This window comes from Prosopis cineraria, unplaced genomic scaffold (assembly GCF_029017545.1).
Source record: "Prosopis cineraria cultivar Desert tree isolate PC_DT_omini unplaced genomic scaffold, ASM2901754v1 PC7, whole genome shotgun sequence".
NCBI classification, from domain to species: Eukaryota; Viridiplantae; Streptophyta; class Magnoliopsida; order Fabales; family Fabaceae; genus Prosopis; species Prosopis cineraria.
Window position 1 is genome coordinate 11,770,926 of NW_026555338.1, and position 20,142 is coordinate 11,791,067.

The window sequence follows — 20,142 nt, forward strand, 5'->3', positions numbered from 1 at the left end:
ATCACTCATTCATTTGTTTTCCTTGTAACTGTTTTTGCTATGCATTCAATACAATGAGGCCTAGCAGAGCACTGAGTGCTCTTTGCATTTTATTCATAAATTTCTCTTTCTATCTGCCTTTCTACTCTTCTTAGATCAAATGACAATGTTGATCATATCGCTATGTGCATTCCAAATGATAATGCTCTTCCCATCTATTCGGCCGTGGCAACTTCGGTTTACATCAATGAAGAGTTTGTACATGATTATATGTTGTGGCTTAGGAACAAACCAAGTGTTGATCATATAGCTGTGTGTAAAATCAAAGAGGATCTTTTGTTTCATAATAAGACGGAACGATCTTGCCGAAAAAGTATGTGGAATCATGTACATATTACATGTGCACAAACAGATATCAGACTAGAAGAGATGGGAATCTCTGTAATCAAACAACTTTGTGAGAAGGAAGATATCAGATTTACAGATCCATATGAAATATTGGATTCAACTACTGGAGACCAAGGTAATAATGCTGTTGTCCCTATCTGAATTTCACATGTGTGGCTATACTTTTTAATGCTATATGTAATATTTTAATTTAAGCCTCGAACTCAAAGCGGCAAATTAGTTTTCTTACATTTTTTTTAAAGCAAAGTTATGAAAAGAAAACTCATTTTAATTTTCTTTATAAAGAATGTTCTTTGGTTTTTCTTGCTGTATTGTTTGTATATAAAATGCTACTTAGGTAAACCATTTGAGTCAGGCCCTTGAAGTACAAGGATGTGCAATTACAAACTTTAAATTTTATAGCAAGTAATGTACTTCATGCATATTTCCATGTTGTAACACCCCAAGTAATTAAAGTGCTTACTGGGATATATAATACAGTAAATTTAATAAGCAAATTAAAATTACAAAGTGTAGGGAATAGTAAAAAAGAATTATAGAACACAGATAATGAAAATCATGTACTTAAGAGTTTATATATATATATATATATATATAAGCTATGATACTTCAGAGATTTTTTTTTTTCTTTTGGGGAGCAGAGAGTTGATGCCGTTTAAATAACATTAGAAACTTGTGCGATATCTAAATATATATTAGATGATTTCTTCAAAACCTGTTAAATTCATTTTCCATATATTTGACCGTTGAACATGATAACCATTAAATAAAAACGAATATATTTTAAAATAAAAATTAGTAATAATATTTGATGATTATTTCAATAACTATCAAATTTGTTAACATATTTGATGATTAACTTGAGAACTGTACTATCAAATATTTATTTCATTATTATTTAATCCATACCTTTTTTATATAACTGTTGAACTTAAGGCATCATTTTTTATTCAGTGATGGACCTTGTGAATACTACTTCTTTATCAAAGTTACAGGTAGAGCATTCCCATGACACCTTCAAAAACCAAGGTACATTCATAAAATAGTAATAATAAACTAATTTACTTTATCATGTACTAATTTTTGTCTAAACAAATAGACAAATATAACTTGTAGGACTGAACATTGAAGATAACGATTGGCTCTCATTGCTTCCTAGTGGGGAAACACCCTTATATAGTAGGTCTATCAGTCACCAAGGTAATAGACATAAATACATATATATATATATATATATATTCTTCAATCCCTTCAAATATTTTTTTTAGAACTTCTATATTAAAGTTGATCATTTTTACTGTATCTGTTCCCATTTCCTAATTTATTAATTTTTTTTAATTTTATACTCATTGGCACTTCGCTTGTCACTTGAGTTTTACCAAACTGCATTATTATCCAAAATAAAAGTATTGGTGAGTTTTTTTTTATTTTTTTATTTTGCCATGAAAAGTATTAGTAAGTTACAAAAGTGCATTTCTCTTCATACGATTATCAACTTTAATTTCAATTATTTTCCTCTATTTTTATTATTAATCCGATTCAATATTTTTTTTTATTATTATTGAACTGTTTAGATGGATAAGGAGTAAAGACCCATGTTCTCCAAAGGGGAAAAAAAAATCATTAGTTTACTGTCATTCCCTTGTCTTTTTGAAACATATAGATTATGAAATCACGGAGATCATCCCAGATGACGATGAGATTAATTCAAAGTACACCAACAATGATGGTGATGATATCATGGCTATTATTAACTTTAATTCACTTTATCTTTCTCCATCCTCACTATTTTCCTACATTTTTTGTTATCGAACCATTTAAACTTATAATAATCTATTTTTTCCAAAGAAACATGTCTATATATATATATTGAAAAGAAAAGATACGCAATAAAATTGTTAGAAATAACTATATGTATACTTCATTCATTTTGTATTCACCAGAAAAAAATTGTCTCAACAGATAGACATTGCTGGGTGCTGAATTTTGTATGTTCGGACAAGTCTTTGATGCATGATTTTATTTATTTAATGTTCTGTTTATCAAAAGGTACATTTACCAATGTCAAGACGAAAGTCATGTATGTGACTTAGGCACATAATTATACTTTGGAACATATCAAGAAATATTTCAATTAAAACTAAAGACGTATGTGATAACAGTTAAAGGAACATACATAGGCAAATTAACTGTTAAGAAAATTTTATTCTCATTCTCTATTGTAAAGCACTAATAGATTTAATTTGGAACAAAACAATTATCTTTCAACAGAACAATTTGGTACAAGGATGATGGAGAAAGAACTAGCACTTAGCAGGAAACGAATGGTGATGGGGGATGACAATATTGCTTCTGTAAGCTCATATATCTATTGTTGGCGGTAGCAATGTAAAATTTGTTCCAAGTCGTGCCTAAAGACACTGTTTTTAAGAATAATTCTGGCACAATTGTCAAAGCTCCCCAAGATTAAGTAGAACCCTCCTGTAAAATTGAATAAGGTAACAGAACAGTAGAAATAATTTAGAGGGAAAAATGAACTCAGGAAGCAAGACATATGAGAGGAAGAGAAGTGCCCAACAACTCAAAAATGCTTAGCCATAATTTGAAATTCACAATGCTGTTGGAAGCATCATTGCTAAATAAATGACCATCACTCTACCATTTCACCATTTCAATTTAATAAAACATATAATTTTTAAGCACGTTTCTGGACGTCGAGGCAAATTCGTTTATAACCATCAAATGAAATGATGGGTATAGATAAAGCCACCATTTGATATTTTGGAACTCAACACAAACACATTTATTTAATCATTAAAATGAATGATAGGTGGTAAATGAGTGATAAAGCCACCATTCGAATATAATAATAAAACATTAAGAGTGGACATTGCAAATGAGATAATTAACATATTCAAATGTGATAATTAGAAGTTAAGGAGAGACTAACATTTTCTGCCAAGGTGATTAAGAAAACAAGTTTATTATTTGAATTGAAATTTAAACAAGGTAAATAAAGGCTTTTATGAAAAACTCTTTTAAATAAATATTTTTTATTTTTGTCAAAAATATTTTCACAAAAATTGCTGAGACCTCTTCTCTCATGTGATCAATGGGAATTTATTTTTTGACACACTCACACAATAATTACAACATTTATTGTGTTATGTTAAACACTTTATATAACTTTGGACTTTCTTGTTAAATGAGTTCAATTTATGAACATTTTGCTTGCAGAGTTCAAGTACCTTAAAATGTACAAAGAGAGGAAGAAATTGCTCAATCGATCATAATGACAACGACACAATCACACCTGAAATCCAATTTGCCAATGCTGCTAGTGAAATAATTAATAATCAAGGTACGTACAAATTCAACCCAATGGGTTCAATATTAAACTACATTTTTACCAATTTCTATATGAATACAACTTTTGTTATATCACATATCTCCATGTTATAATTTATCCTCTTTTTCCATTGTCAACTTTCTATTTACCATTTCATGCATTTCCAGTTCCACTTGCATCTTATGTGAAAGACTGTAAAAGAGAATATAATAGCAGTAAAAACCCAGTTTAATTGTCCTAATCCTTCATGACTTTTAGGTTGTATGCTAATGCCATAGCCAATCAAGATAGGTTACATATACTGTTATAATTATCCTATATAGTTGTCTTCATTATTCAACTTGATAACTCAAATATGCTTCAAAACTCTATCTAAGCACAACAAATATATTGATGTGTGACAGTAAATGATATAAATAATGGATATAAGTGGCCCTCCTCGAATTTTTCTATTGAAGCAATGTTTGACAATCATAATGCAAATGATACTTCATTACCAATGTTTCCATTTGGAAAGCATGGTGGCAACACCATTAGTTATCATGGTACATGTATATATAATATAGTGATATCAACCCGTCTTATTCAATAGCGTATATGCAAATTTCTTAAAAAAATGTACTATAACATGTCATAGTTTTTAAGATAACAAGAGGCTCTCATTGCATCCTTACTGGGAGACACCATTGTCCAAGAGTTCAACTAATAGACAAGGTAATCTTAGAATAAAATACAACATATGAGGCCACTGATGTAAAAATTAAAACTGTGTGGCCATTATTATTTAGCCTAAATAAATGGTCTATTTGGAAAAGTTTTAACGCTTAAGGGGGTGTGTAATGATTATGGAATTAATGTGTAGAGACTAGAGTGATATTTATAATTTGTTGAGAGGCCAAACCGTAAATAACACAAACTTAAGTCTATAAATAGGGGTTGTGATCCTCGCATTGGGCATAACCAGAAACTAGTTGTTTGACCCTTCTAGAGAACCATAAGGAAGTTTCCAATGTTTGTGATTTGGAAGATCACAGTATGCTGATCCATCAATGTATGGAATCTTGTGACTATGGATTTGACTATTCAGGTACGCTTTCAAGTTCCTTTGAATTGATAAGGGATTTTATTCAAGTTTATAATTGGTTTCAATTGATTCTATGGTTTGAATATGAAATCAATTGATCTAGAACAACCAATTCCAACAAGTAATAGACCTAAGGATTTGATGGAAATATAAATATTTCACTATATTCATGTAAGTTGAACAAGTAAGTTAAAACAAATATATCTTAATTTTTGTTTGGATGTCAGAATCCCAACAACAAAATATGACTCTCGTCAATGTGAAGGAAATCCCAGGAGGTTCAGAAGACAATAGAAAAGCCAAAGGAAAGGAGATTGTAGTCTATAATGATAGCATAAATGAGAAATGACATCGCCAATTTATCACAGGTATTTTTATCATTAGAAAAAATAATAATAATGAAGCATTTCTCTTAATGGATATATGCAATTTTCAATTAACATAATTATTTTTGCAATTATTATATACAAGAACCACTCTTTGCACCAATTGAACTTTCCCTGATGATTCATTTGGATCAATTATTAAACAATTTTTTTTTGTGTTAAAGAATGTTTAAATGAGTTAAATTTCAGGGACATACTAGGATCAAATAATATGTAAGAACAATATGTGTATATATGAGATTGTTCTATTGATACATATTCACTAATATAATCTCTTTACTCACCCGTCATCTTCATTTCTAATTTATAGCTAGCTATGGGATAATCACTCTACATCTAGACTTTGTTTGCCATCATGTCAATGAGACAAGCAATTTTGAAGAATCATGGTGATAATAGATGGACAAGTTTGTAATCGTTGGGGGAAAAACTATTTGCCTTTAATTTTAAGTACTTTGTAATCTTTGTTGAAGTAGCTAACCTAGTTGGAATATTCTAGATGGAGAACTATATGATAATAAATGGAATTATCCATTTCTTAGGAAGACTATCAAACTCTCTAGTCAATGGTTATGACTGCTATTTATAAAATAATTAAAAAGAAAACAGAAATCCCTTCAAACCCATGCTAATCATTTCCTTGTACAATTGCAACATTGATGTGCACCAGTCGCTTAAACACTCAAATTAAACTAAGAAACACTCTAGTGTATAGGGAGCAACCTAGGTCAAATCTCTCACAGAGTTGATTAGCAATTAACACCTTAGTTATTTAAATACACCAAGAATAGTAACAATTTGATTAGGTTTGATTGATTAGGAAATAAACAAGAAAAGATTAAATGAAAACTAAATTTTTTTGTATCTTCAAGATTTTGGACAGATTTGAAAAATGGTTGAAATGTGTGATTAAAATGCAAAACGATGGTCTTTCTAGGCACATGAACTCCCTCTCTTATCTTTGCTCTATCTAATTAATTTTCTCTTAACCCCAATTAGTGTTAAAGTCATCCTAGTAACCACTAAGAACTTAGCACTCTTAGGTTCTTTAGATTAACTAGGACTCTAAAATACCCCTTAGAACTAATTATACTTAAAAATAACTAATTGATTATGAAGTTAATTATCAATTCCAGCCCCTACCATAACCAAATAAGACCTCAAATTGATTAAGAAAATGATTAACTAACCGCAAGTGTGCTTAATGCACAACCGTAACTCAAAAACTCACAAAAGGTGACTAGAAATTAAATGCAAATAAAAAAAATTTGGACAACACCAAAATCACTTTGACTGTAACATTTTAAAATTTTTAAAACCAAAATTTAATTAAAAAATAATAAAAAATAAAATATTTATAATTAAATTAAAATTAAGAATAATTGGATAAAGATCCAAAGTTTGAATTTTACTAATTAAAAGTTTATTTTTATTTTATTTTTAATTATGAAAAAAATTACCAAAGTACCCTGGTCTTTGTGTTATAAAAAAGACTTGGGCCCTTCCTTGTAATTTTTCCTAAATTGCTTAATTCAGTTTTTTTTCTAAGAGAATAGAACACAGAAACGAATGACAAAGAAGCAAAGCACAAACAAGAACAAAAAAGGAAGAGGAGAGTGATGGTGGAGAAGAGGAATGAAGAAAGGGAAGCTAGAACTCAAATCTAGAAGGTTTTATGGTGGTTGTGAGCTCAGTTACATGTTAGGTAGGCTCCTACTTCAATCATCTTCCTTTCCTCTTAGTTTTCCTAAATTTTTGGAAGAGAGAAATTTTGAATTTGGTCCCAATGGCTTAGTTCTTGCAAGTTTTGGTTTCTTTGGGTCTAGGGAGGTTGTTTTGAGTTTCTATGCATTGCTCTAATGTTTTAAGTGGGTAATTTGATGAAAGAAGAGAGTTTTGGGCAAAAATTAAACCCCAATAGATTAGTTTTTTCTCCTCAATTGTTTGAGCCTATTTACTTGGTTATAATTATGCTATTTAAATCTAATAAGATTTAAATTAAGCTTTGAATTTCATTATAATGGCTGATTGTGAAAGTTGGTAATGCCAAGTGAAGGTTTTTGGCTGATTAAAAATTGTACAATTTAAAAATCGGCCTAATGGTGGCTAATAAATAGTTTTGGTGGTTAAGCGGTATTATGAGAATGGTTGGTTTAATATATGAATAATTAGGATGGATTGTGGTTCATTAACCTAAGTTGTGTGGTATGACTTATAGTCTTCTTTTATACTATTTGTAATGATAAAATGATGTGGATCACTTATATGTTATAGGGAATTATTGGTGGAACTTAATTAGAGGATAAGGAAGAAGCCAAATCTTATTTTTTGTATATGGAAAAATCTTTTGGTATAAAAGGGTTGAAGTAATAGAGAAATTTATATTTCTTATTGCTTTGTTTAGTTATTATTGAATAAATAATATTAGCTATTATACATTACATATTTTAAATGATTAAATGCAATTAAATGAGTTTTATAAGGGTTTATGGGATATTACTTTAATAATAATGCAATTATGTTTCCTATTTGTTTAATAATAATGTTTTTTATGGAAACGAGATTGTTACCATGCATTATTATCATAGAGATTGGAGGTTGCACTCAAGGAAGTTAATTGGATTAGATACCTTAGAAAGGCTAAGGAACCGCTTAAGGTAGGAATGATATATGTGATACTACCTTCAAGTGTTGAAGTGGTCAATACTCAAGAAAGGTAGACAAGAGTAGAAGCCATAATCTCGGTGGAGTTCACTAATGGGAAGGTGTGAACTTATGATATTCTATGGTACACTGTTAGTATTCAGTGTTGCCTTACTTATTTGTAGGCTCAATGCACTAAAGTGGCTAGTAGATTGAGTGTTCGACACCTCTCAATGGGGGAGGGAATCTAACATGTGAAGTGTGAGGTTGAGTATCCACTCCAAGGTAGCCCTCACGTGGAGAGTAAATTAGGCTAGCTCTTGGAGGGAGTTAGCTTTGACCACTCAAGATTCATATTAAAGGAGTATAGGCAGTTCGGTAAATTAGATCATGCCTTAGATTATATTTTGTGTTGTGAAAGTATAAGTGGGTCTAAGGTTTACTTGTAAGTTGAAAGTGCCAGGGGGCATTCTATTGGTCAAGAAAGGCTACATCAGCCTAAGTCATGCATTCACGCAGTTTAAATGGCTTAATTATATGTTATGTTAAATTTATTATTCATTTATTCAACTATGTCTTACTTTGTAATAATAAATGTAGATTTCTCTATTACTAAGACTGTGGTTGTCTCACCCCTTTCTTTGCAATATTTACAGGTCCAAATGATAGATCTAGTAGTGGACGAGGAAAAGAGCCAATCTAGGGGTTTGATTGTGAATTTTAAAGAACTGTAATTCCTTTCTTTTGAGCAAGTGTATTGCAATGTATTTAGAATTAAGATGTCAGTAAGATATGATAATATATATGTATATATGTGTGTGTGTGTGTGTGGATATATGTGTATGCTTGTGTATGAATTTTTATTTGCTTATAGATTTGTGACTAGAAAACTTGATTATGGTGTATGGTTTTGATGGATTTATATAGTAGACCAAGTTTTTGCTATAAGCAAATGTTTGTTTCAGTATATATATATATATATATAAATATGTGTGATTCTATATGCAATTGCAAAGTGGTTGCATTGTGAACTATGTACTATGGGCAAACATACATCTTGGATAAGGAGAGTGGGTGTGTGGGCCCCTCAGGGATGTTTGAGTGAAGTGAAAATATTTGTCATATGTATTCATATGTGTATATAGTGTTTGGAATGATTTTTAGCCACTCTTGTGTAATTTGTGAATTTTGGGGGCTTAAGATCTATTTTGAAAAATGGCATTTAGGTGGCCAAATTTTAATATAAGGGGTTTTTTCATTATTTAAATATTCTATCAGGTGCTCCTAGTCCTATTTTATGTATCCAAAGTGTTCTCAAAGGTTTGTGACCATTAGAATGAGATTTGGACAATTTTAAAATGATTTTTATCAAAAATCTGTACTTTTGCATCTGGGTGTCTAAATCTCAATCCAACTATTGGATTTTCATGAAATTTGTCTCACAAGTATAAATTTTTATAATCTTCATGCGGGATTTGGAATCACCTCAATTAGATATCAGATAGAAAAACAGTGCACTTCGAAAGTTGGTCCAAAGGTGCTATCATGACATCAAAATAAAGTTGTAATGATGGCAACAGCAACTGATGTTGCAGCACGTGCAAATTTCAATACATCTGTTGGATCTTTTTAAAATTTGGTACACTAGTAGTACTCTTTGAAAGTGACATGTTGGCTCTAAAATCGCTTCGATTAAGGGTTAGATGATAAAATGGTGTACTCCAAAAGTTGGTTTGAAGATGCTATCATGACAGCAACACTGTCTGAATTTGTAATGTGTTCAAATTTTAATCTAACTGTTGGATTTTTTTTTAAATTTGAAAAACTATTAGTATTCATTAAAAGTGACATGTGAGCTCTTAATCACTTTGATTAGAGGCCAGAAGGCGAAATGGCACCTCCCAAAAATTTGCCTGAGAGGGTTTTCATGATAGCAAAATTATTAATGTTGTCATGAGAATAATTAATTGTCCATGTTTCCCTAGTTTGCTTTCATGTACTATATTGAATCTTTATACTTTCTAAAAGTTTTTAAACATCTTTTTTCTATTATGTAATTTATTTATTGATTTAAATAGTTTCTCCTGAGTTGGTTTTAGAATTAACTTCTTAACCAAATTAGCTTATTTGACTTAGGTGATTTTTGGATAACACTCGGGGCAAGTGTTACAATAACAGTACCTTAATTGGCAAATAGACAACATAATAACCTCATATAATACTCAACCAAGTATCATAAAGCTCAATTCCAATAATTATTGTCATTATAATGTCAAAAATATCAAAATTCAAGGAATTAAATAAGAGGTATGAGATAAGAGAAACTTTCAAAATCCAAGAGCTCAAAGAGAGTTCATCCATGCATTCTAAGAAAAGATGAGCCTAGCTACTCCTCATTAGCATCCCCATAACCTGTTCTTATTAACCAACTTTAGAAACAGCCATGAATCTTCATTCATGGGAATAGGGTGGATGGCAGATTTTTTTAGTGGGTTATGATGTGAAGTGTTAGGGGAGAATTTTTGTGTATTTGAATGGTGAAATGGAGGGTTTTAAGGTCGAGGAGTGGTGGAATGGAGGCTAGGGTTCATGTGTATTCTTGACAAGGAAGATGAAAATGAATGGAGGTGGAAGATGAGTAAAAAATGTGAACGAGGGGGCTGTGAATGTGCTGCACGAAATTTTAATTATTTTGGCGTGTTTAAGGCTAATTTAGATAAATCTAATGGTTAGGAATCATGCCCACCAAGTGCCCTAAAGTAATGTGAGCTTTGTGTGCATCTAAGGGTCTTTTCACATGGTGTTTCATATATGGCTATGAATTTTGAGAATGAATTATTTAAATAGTAATAATTAGAAATGAAAGGCATAAATGAATCTGAAAATGGATGAATAATTTGAAAAATAACATGATGGGGATAATGGAAACATGCAAAACAAAAATAAGGAAAAAAGGAATTGAAATTGGAAGAAGGGATTGTCATGACTATCCTTGTACTTTCTTGAGATTTCATCAACCATTTGTGACCTTTTGATCATCAAAATAGGTCATCTGAGGCTCCAATTTCATGCAAGGTATGCCATCATCATCCAAGAGCTTTCCATAACCTAAAATACATAATGAACTCGTTAAATAGCAAGTTGTGCACAAATAATTCTATACGTCTTATGAATTTATTCAACTTAGGTGTAAATTATGAAAATAGAGTAAAGTAAATTAAGTAATTAAATGAAAGATTATGAGATGAATTTAGTTATGAGAAGATTTGTAGGAGTTCTCGTTTACAAAAACTAAACCTAGTACACTACCAAAGTTCGTGAAAAGTACAAATAAAGTACAAAAAAGTATACTTTAAAGGATGTTTTAGTGAATAACTCATAATCTAAGTTGAATTGACACAAATTAAACTCATGGGATTAATGAAGAACTAAAAATTAGCAAATAATGAATTTTTTATTTTTCAGAAATTATTTTCAAAAATTACTATTTTGCCCTTAAATTTTTGGAAATTACTATTTTAAAAATTTGCACTTTCACCATGAAAGTTTTGGAAATTAAATTTTTTTTCAGATGATCTAAAATGCTTCTCATATGCACTAAATACCCCTAAAAAGTGTCAAAATCTAGAAAAAATAATATAAAAATGTATGACCAAATGACAGTTATCAAACACCCTTTCAAGGTTTCCAATAGGTTGAACACATAGGCATTGCCTTTTAGAGATTTTTTTTGGTCTTTTGTTTAATAGAATTCATTGAAAAATATTTTCCTGCATGCTTGATAAGAGATGAGTTTTGGATTGGTTTATATCATTGCCAAGTTTAATGGTATATTTATATTATATACCGTAGGAACTTTAATGGAGATGAACTAAAGTTATTGGTGAATTCAGAGGTTTGATTTTTCTTTTAAAAAAAAGTTTGATTTTTGAAGAAAAATAGAGGTGTCAGGCAAGACTAGCCACACACACATTTATCTATAGTGAACTGAAAAAAAAAACGGGGGGGGGGGATTTGATAGTTTATGATTCAGTAGATACCAATACAACAATATGAAATATCACGTGATTGATCTAATAATCTTGAATGAAAACAGAGATATGGTTAATGGAGACAGAGACATGGTTTATCGAATGACTTGAATTTTTCAGCAATTAATAATCACTTTAATAAAAGTTAAACAAGCAATTTTTCTTTAAAAAAAGTTAATAATTTTCCTAAATGGTGGCTCATTAAAGAATATCACTTTGAGATTTTCCATACAAATTAAGGAAGTTGTTAAATAATTTTAACTTACTGTAACAGTATTCTTTAAAAAAATTACTGTAATGCTAATTTATTAAAATGTTTGACTTAAATTAACTTAGTGCCCATATTTTAGTATCCTGCTGGGCTTCAAACAAGAAAATGCTTGTATACAATTAAAAAAAATCTTCAATGATTAATCGAGTCTTTTCATCACTTTTAGAAAAAGGAGTTATGGTAGGGTTTTGGTCAATTTCTATGCTAAATATGTGACTTTCAACTTTCAAAGACAATAAATCATTGTTTTAGTTTTTTTTTTCTCTTTCTTGCAAGAAGCCTTATATTAAGTGGAAGGAAATCGGGACGCAAGGGAGAGGGAGACAAGTCACAAATAGGGTCAAAGTTGAGCCTTCAGCTTCAATCTTCAACTTCAAATCATGATGCCAGTGATGACGAGAGGAGAGTGAACTGGAGAGATCGAGGTCAAGAGTTAGAGATGAGAGCGATTGAATGACATGAATAGTGAACTTGAGTTCAATGAGAGGCCGAGTGCGACATTGCGAATGATAAGGAAATGAGGGTTTTCTTTTTTGGAGGTTGAGGGTGAATACGTCATTAGATTCAATATCCCAATTCATATAAACAAATAATATTAGAGAAAGTAATACGTGTGTATCTAAAGAATCCATGGCCACTTGAAATATCTTGATTATTTTAAGTATAGGCAGATGCACAACCTACTAGACTATCATAGTTTTCTAGTGATGTAGAGATAATCGACAAAGTGAAAGTCTCATGTGTTTATGGCTATCAACTGATTGACTTATATAGACTAAATTAGTAACCACTTTAATAAATAAATAAATTAATTATATTTCACTATCTCTGACCCAATCAGTTAAGAAATAGAAAATAATTGACAGTTACAGGGTTATAGGTTTGGCTTGTGTCCATTAGGCTTACTTGTGTGGTTCACCTATCACGGCCCACACAAAATCATAAAGACTAATTTGCTTTGACTTATTAATTAACATAAATCTATAAATAAATATTCCAACATACGTAGCATTGGAAAAGGTCTTTATTTTAATATGTATAAGTGAACTTGTATACAGGTTAAGCCAGAAAAACTGAGAGGTAACATGTATCTTGTCGACATCTGTTTACATCAAACACGAGCTGGCCCATAAATTTAGCTTGGCTATTTTGACTAGGAATGAGCAAGTTCATATGGTCATGAGTTGTCTGCTCACCCCTATTAAAGACAATACTTTCTAGACAAAAAAAAAACATTGTCTTTGGACAAAACATAATCTGTAGAAGTATGAACCAATTCAATTATGGATCTTATTTTAAATAAGCTTGCACAATGCCAATTGCCCTGGTCTTCCTCTACTTGTTTCTTAGGTTCCTGCTTTGGATGCACTGAGTTCTTCCTTACCTACCTCCCTCTGGCAATCACATTCGTCATCGAGAAAAAGAAATGAATTGATATAAAGCCCTAAAAAATGAAGCTTATTCTCTAAAAGTGGATTCTTGCAACTTAACCTCTACATCACTTCTACAAGAAAGAAGAGGAAATGTGAATTGAGTATGAGACAATTAGCATTGCCTGCTATGATACACTTAACACTAAGCCAATCTCTATGACAAGCAAAACTTTCATGTGATTTCCTATTGGGATAAGTTTTATATTTCTAAGACTGGGATAAAAATGGTTAAAGTTCAAGGAAAGAGTAAGATTGTGCTAGAGGGAGGGGGACAGCAAATGCCCCTCCCATGAAGGGCCAAGGAACCATGCATTTCTCCCGCATGGGCTAGGCTTAAGGACTCAGCTGCTTCCCCTATAGTCATTAGCTCATTCTTGATAGATCCGATTAGGTGTTCGTAAGTTAGAGTAAAAGGATTTGAACCTTTGCATGCTAGAACCAAAAACTGATGCCTTACCACTTGGCTATACTCTATACAGCCTTGTTTTGGATGATAGAATGAATAGAGAGAGGGGGAAGGAAGAAGCAGGGCTCGAAGAACGATCCATGCAAGAACACAGGGATATAGCAAGTAAGTAGTAAGTTCTCCCTTTAGGATCGACTATAACAAGCTCGCGACTTTAACAGAAAAAAAATGGTAAGCTGTCTGCTCTATTTGCTTGCAATGCTATACTTAGCAAAGTTGGCAAACACTTCTGTAACCTTAAACTCATTACACTATTTGACTAAATGACTTAATGTTTTAGGTTCATAGGAAGATTTTGGATAGAAGTATTCAAACTCTTGGGGTCAAATCAAAGCTAAACTTTTTCATGAGTCTTCATCCCCATTTCAGTTAGGGTAGATGGCCGAAAGGATCAATGCATTATTTTATTGGAGGAGTATCACTCTGTGAGGCACTTTATGCGTGCCAATCTGGTGCAACTACTAGACATAGCACAATTCTACTAAAACTTACAAAAAAGCTCTGCATTTATCTATTTGAGTTAGTGATAGGCCAATAACCTTTGGCTTTCCACACAGTTGTAACCAGCTACATGAGAAGGAGCCTATCTGCTTACAAGTTTGTTAAGGATTGGCAACAGCAAATTGAAATTGCCAAGGCTTAAATCTTAGAAAGCACAGCTAATGTTCGAAAGGCCCTATGGATCACCATAGGATACAACCCTTATGACCTGCTCCCCTCTCTCTAACTTAAGACTCATTACCTGCTTTAAAGCCCTACTTCTGTCTTGCTTAAGACTAGAACCTAGACTGCATTCACTCTTTCTCTTTCTTCTCTACTTGATAATTGCTTCTTCACCATTTAAGTAGCTGTGTTGTATCAATATGGCAACTCGATTAGGTTGGAATCCATGTGATGGTTTAAGAGTGGTTTCAAATATTCTTCACATCTATCTTCGGCCTTGTGCTAGAAATTTCCCACGAGACTGAGTTAGTGGTCGAGTCGTTTTTAGTAATTGACACCCATTGCATTAGTTTCAATTCATATGTTACCATTCATAGTAAAGTAGCCCTCTTTTTAATGTTTGAGTGCCTTATTCTATCTATCAAAGTCCTGCTTTGTTTATAGCTTGGGTCAGTCCCTATGGTTTACTTTGATTTTCTCAAACAGTGTTGGTCCGTATCAGGGACTCACGTGCGAGCCATACAATGTTCCCAGGTAGGAACTGCTCCTTTCCTCAAGCTCCCTATTCAGTTCCTCCCATCTCAGGCTTGATCTCGCAACGGCCTTCTAGGATGTCTTCATATCATGTCCGTTACCACAATTGTGTATCCTTAGATAGATAGATTGTTCCTATTATGACTTGGTTGTCAAAATGGCACAAACATAAAGTATTGTTCCATATCCCAAAAGTCTTCGATCCTTAGCATCTTGGGTGCCAACAAATTCCTTTAGTTTCACTTTGTTTAAACCATCTTCATCAAGCTACTGCTTATGGCCTTCTATAGTATGGGGACCTCGCCTTTACTCTTTAAAGCTTACCACACCTATAAGGTCAAACAAGGAGGATATTCGACCGACAAAATGTAGGAATTAGTATGTGTTTAAAAATGGACTTTTCTTTCTAAGTGAAGGGCAAGAGAAAAAATCTTGCATCTATCTAAAGTTGCTCCCTTGAGCCCCACTTAGGAGAATATAAATATTACTATTTGTGCTTTTTGTTAATCGAAGTAAGGCAAGTCTTAGTCTTGTATTTGAGTTGGTCAGAGGCTTGGCCTAGGGTATGTTAGCGCAAGGGGGTCAATCATCATCAATCATCATTTTTCTAGAAAAAGGTAGTTGAAAGCTGGAGCTTTATGAAATGAGTTGTTTTCAAAGCATCTAACTTGGTAGAGCTTTGAGCGAGAACTTATTGAAAGGAGTATTGGCAGATCAACCTAAGGGCACACGGTAAAGGTAATTGAAAACAAAGCAAAACACTATCAATAAGAATTAAGTTGTCAATTATTGACCCACAATCCTTTCATTTCAACATGAAAGGGGACATTTTTTCTTACGTTAAAGAGTTTTTTTCCTATGGTGTCTGCTGCTGGACATAAAGTATGCCTCTGGAGGGGTTATTGTTAATCAAATCTAGAAAGGGAGTGTTTTTTAACCCCCCTCGAATATAATATAATATTAGGTATGGTTGGTGATGCAATCCCCTTTCCTCCCCAATATTAGTTGACAAGAGGTTTTCTTATGAAAGAAAGTGGAGGATTTTATGAATGTTGCCAAATCTCTATAAGAGTCAAAAGCAAAAGAGGATCCGATAGGGTACTTAGTTGAAAAGGAATGGTCTTAGTCAACTTTCTATTTTCAATGTTCAAGTTCTTTTACTCTTATGCATTTTATATCTAAAAAAAGAATGAAGCCCTATCTTGGAACCCTCCAGCAACCAGATTTTAGGTTCCACATGAATTCTTCACATTGTTGCAAATGCTCTGACTGATCTTTAAATCACTAGCAATCAAATAGAATAGCTAACACGTAAGGGATTGATCTTTAAGACAAGTGAGCAATAAGAAAGAAGCAAGACTAAGCACAAACCTGACTTTAACAAGTTACTCTAACAAGCAAGTAAGAAAATGGACATGACAAACTCCAAAGAGAGGGTACGTGTATTGACCGAAAGTAAGGAGCCAAAAAGCATAAATTAGATTTTCAGGTCTATCTATTATATGTTATTTCACTAATACAAGGATTGTAGTAGTCCCATTCAATTGATCGATTCAGAGTTTTGAATCAAAGTGCCCATACTATGATAATGAGTTCGAACCTGAGATCATAGGTTAGCTAGTCCCATCCCAAGTAAAATCAAAAGGCACGGATGGAGCAAGAACTAACACGTATCTATTTTCTTGCTTGCTCATTGTTTGTTCCTGTGTAACTAATATACATCATTTTCTTACTCGCACATATGCTGGTTAAAGTACAAGATTGAAAAGGCATGAATATTGAGATGCCCAAGAGAAAAAGGAAGGAGGGGAAGAATCAGTAAGAAAGAACATCAAATCATGAATGAAAGAAAATGAAAAAAGTGTGATGTGATGAGAATTTTGAATTCGAGATGTTAGAAGGTGCAAAATTAATAGGTTCGGGAGCTACTACAATTGCTTTAATGGGAGCTGCAATCAGTATTAGAAACATCTTCAACTCATTGACCCATTCTGTGGTATAAAATCCATCATTAGCAAAGACATAATATGATACTACATCTCGTAGTGGTAGAAAGAAAAGCTAAGCAAAAAAGGATGAGATTGCTTAATGAGTTATGGCCACTAGTCATTCAGATTTCTCCTTACTCATGTAGGTATCCTCACTAGGCACTTAGCTAGCCTATATCTCTGCTTTCGCTTTCGTACTCAACCATCTCTCTCCTTTGTCTGATTATAACTTCTATTGATTGAGAGGGTTGAAAATTCCTTTTATGTAATTATGAATTTCATAAAACTTTCTCGATTCCAATGTACCTTATCCTTTTAGAGCTGACATAACAAACTATGCGTACCAGATCATCTGGGCATAGAAAGTCTACTAACTATAAATGCAATCTTAAATGCATACTGCTATGAAGGAATAACTGATCTGCCCCACCCAAACAATACAAGTAAGAACAAAAAAGCCTTAGAGAAGGGACTCATGCATGTTGAAGCCTGCATTGAGGAAAAGGCTTGGTATGGCCAATTTTAAAGAGCCTTATTGACTTCAATTGACTAAGGTGGAGCTATCAATAGGCCTATGAGGAGAGATCCTGGTTCCCCAATGAGCAAGGGACAAAGATGCCACTGCTCTTAGTAAGAATAGCATTGATATAGATTTACAGTTTTAAGAATTTACAGTATGGTTGATTGAACCTGAGACCAAATCCACAAGCTTTGGAACGACTCTCAAGACTCTCTCCTTTTTAGTGCCAACAGAAAGGTATCGTCCAGGTCAATTTCTTTATCTGTTACTAAGTTTAATGTCTCGATAGCTATCACTAAAAGTAGAGCTTTTCTTCCTTATTTTGTGCGAGTTGGTTAAAGGGGGTCGTCGAGAGCCAAGGCATGCAACATTCCACTAGATCTGGACTAACAGCTGTACAAACAGATTAGAAGAGAAGAGGGCTTTTTGTTGCGTTGTGGTGATTTTCTTTATCCTTTTGTTTGAAGTAGTTTAGACTAGTCTAGAACTATGTCGAAGGTTAGCCAAGTTTCACACAGTAGTCAGAGTTAGGGATCTTAGAGCCTTGAATGAGATTCCTTCGCTTCATATAACTAAAGTGAAGATTGATGGAAGCAATTCTCTTATAGTCTACACTCTTGTCAATTAAAAGTATAGGGGATGGTGGACTACTTTTCTAGGAAAGGTAAGAAGCCAAATATAGTTAAAATATCCCTATATGACTTATATCTAATTGTATGGCTTGGAAACTTATTCATGACATAGACTGTAAAATGGAGAGATTCAAGCCAATATTTAGTAGGCATACTAGCTTTACTTTAAATAATAAGGCTGGGGGCCTGACTGATCTCTATCAAATGTCAATGTTTATGCTTTGCAGTACGTCAAATAGCCTTCATGTTGATCCTAAACCCTTTCAATCACTGAGGTAGAAGAATGGTGATCAATTTTGAATAATTTTGATTGCCATTATTGATTATTAAGCTTTATGGCCATTCCTTGTTTTTTTTTAGTTGAATTCATTTAAGTGAAGAAAAAATAGTTTTTCTATGGGCATCTTGAAGGGCAGTGAAGGTTTTAATAGAGAGGTATATTTATAAAAGTTTGATGATATAATTAAAATGCCTCTATTTTATTATGTATTCAAGGAAGTTAAAAAATTGTTGCTATTTTACAATTTAGGCATTTAATGATAGCAGGGTGAGAGTAATTTTTTTTATAAATTATACAATTTGAATTAAGTTGAAAAATTACTTCATACAATAAACAATTAAAAAATTCAATTATATAATAGTAAGTTAGTTATTATCTCTCTCCAAAAAGTTGATCATTTAAAACCTCTCCTGTTTGTTCACTTCCAGCAAATTAAAAAAAGGTAACATTAAAAACTATCACCTTCCCACCCTTCCATCTACTCCCCTCCCCTCCTCCTCTTGAACCAAATACACCTTTTATAAAGTAATAATAGGAAGAAAACAAAATAGTGGTATGCCTCAAAATGGAAATTAGCCCCTAAAGTCATAGTGTGAGATCTCAATAATAGCTCTTCTTTTTCTTACATGATGCTATCTCCAGTCCTTACATTGAATTGCTTTCTCATGTAATTTATATAATTATTGGATTTTATTCATTGTGACTCTACAAAATATTATGGTTGGGACATTATTCACTAGAAAGTTATTTTGGCCTCAGATAGTGTAGCCTCAGATAGTGTAGCTGACAATGTATATTATACTTTCCAATGAGGGATTTTTGCTGAGCTTGGTGAAGATTTGTTTTGTAAATATCTCCTATTGATGTAATTATGAATTTATGAATTATATCATGAAAAAAAATTTAGATATGATTAGGTAGTCTACATAGGCTATGGTTAGGGTCATGAATCTCTTTGTTATATTGTCTATCTGTTTGTTGTAGAGTAGAGCCTCATACTGTTGGGTATAAATTGTAAAATTTCTATTGTAGAGATTTGAGAAAATCTTACTTACAGGGGAGATGTTGCCAAAATAAAAAAAAAAGTTTGATATTTTGATTATCTAAAAAATAAAATTTAATGTATATAATCAGGCCAACAGTAAGTCATATGCATTAATTCAAAATTTTCCTTAATTAAGGTCTCAAAGGATGTGTGTTTAAGTGCACATCTTGTTGTCATGACGACATTAATTTGCTATCATGGCAACCCTTCCTAGCAAACTTCTACGAGGCATCAATTCACCGTTTGGCCTCTAATTGAAGTGATTTCAAAGCCCACACGTCACTTTAAATAATTAATAGTAGTGTTTCAAATTTTAAAAAGATTCAATGATCGGATTAAAATTTAGACATGTTATAAGATTGGACACTGTTGCTATCATGACATCTTTATTTTGTTGTCATGATAACACATTCATACCAACTTTCGGGGT

At 32.4% G+C, this 20,142-nt stretch overlaps 1 protein-coding gene across 1 annotated transcript in view; it reads left to right on the forward strand.

The window, feature by feature from the left end:
• The window catches only part of LOC129316474 (uncharacterized), a 29,885-nt gene that overhangs the window by 583 nt on the left and 9,160 nt on the right, over positions 1–20,142 (forward strand). The window contains exons 2-6 of the mRNA XM_054960898.1: positions 392–502; positions 1,342–1,416; positions 2,051–2,116; positions 2,659–2,741; positions 3,625–3,748. Coding sequence (XP_054816873.1) covers positions 392–502; positions 1,342–1,416; positions 2,051–2,116; positions 2,659–2,741; positions 3,625–3,748 — 459 coding nt within the window. The remainder of the gene's footprint in view (positions 1–391; positions 503–1,341; positions 1,417–2,050; positions 2,117–2,658; positions 2,742–3,624; positions 3,749–20,142) is intronic.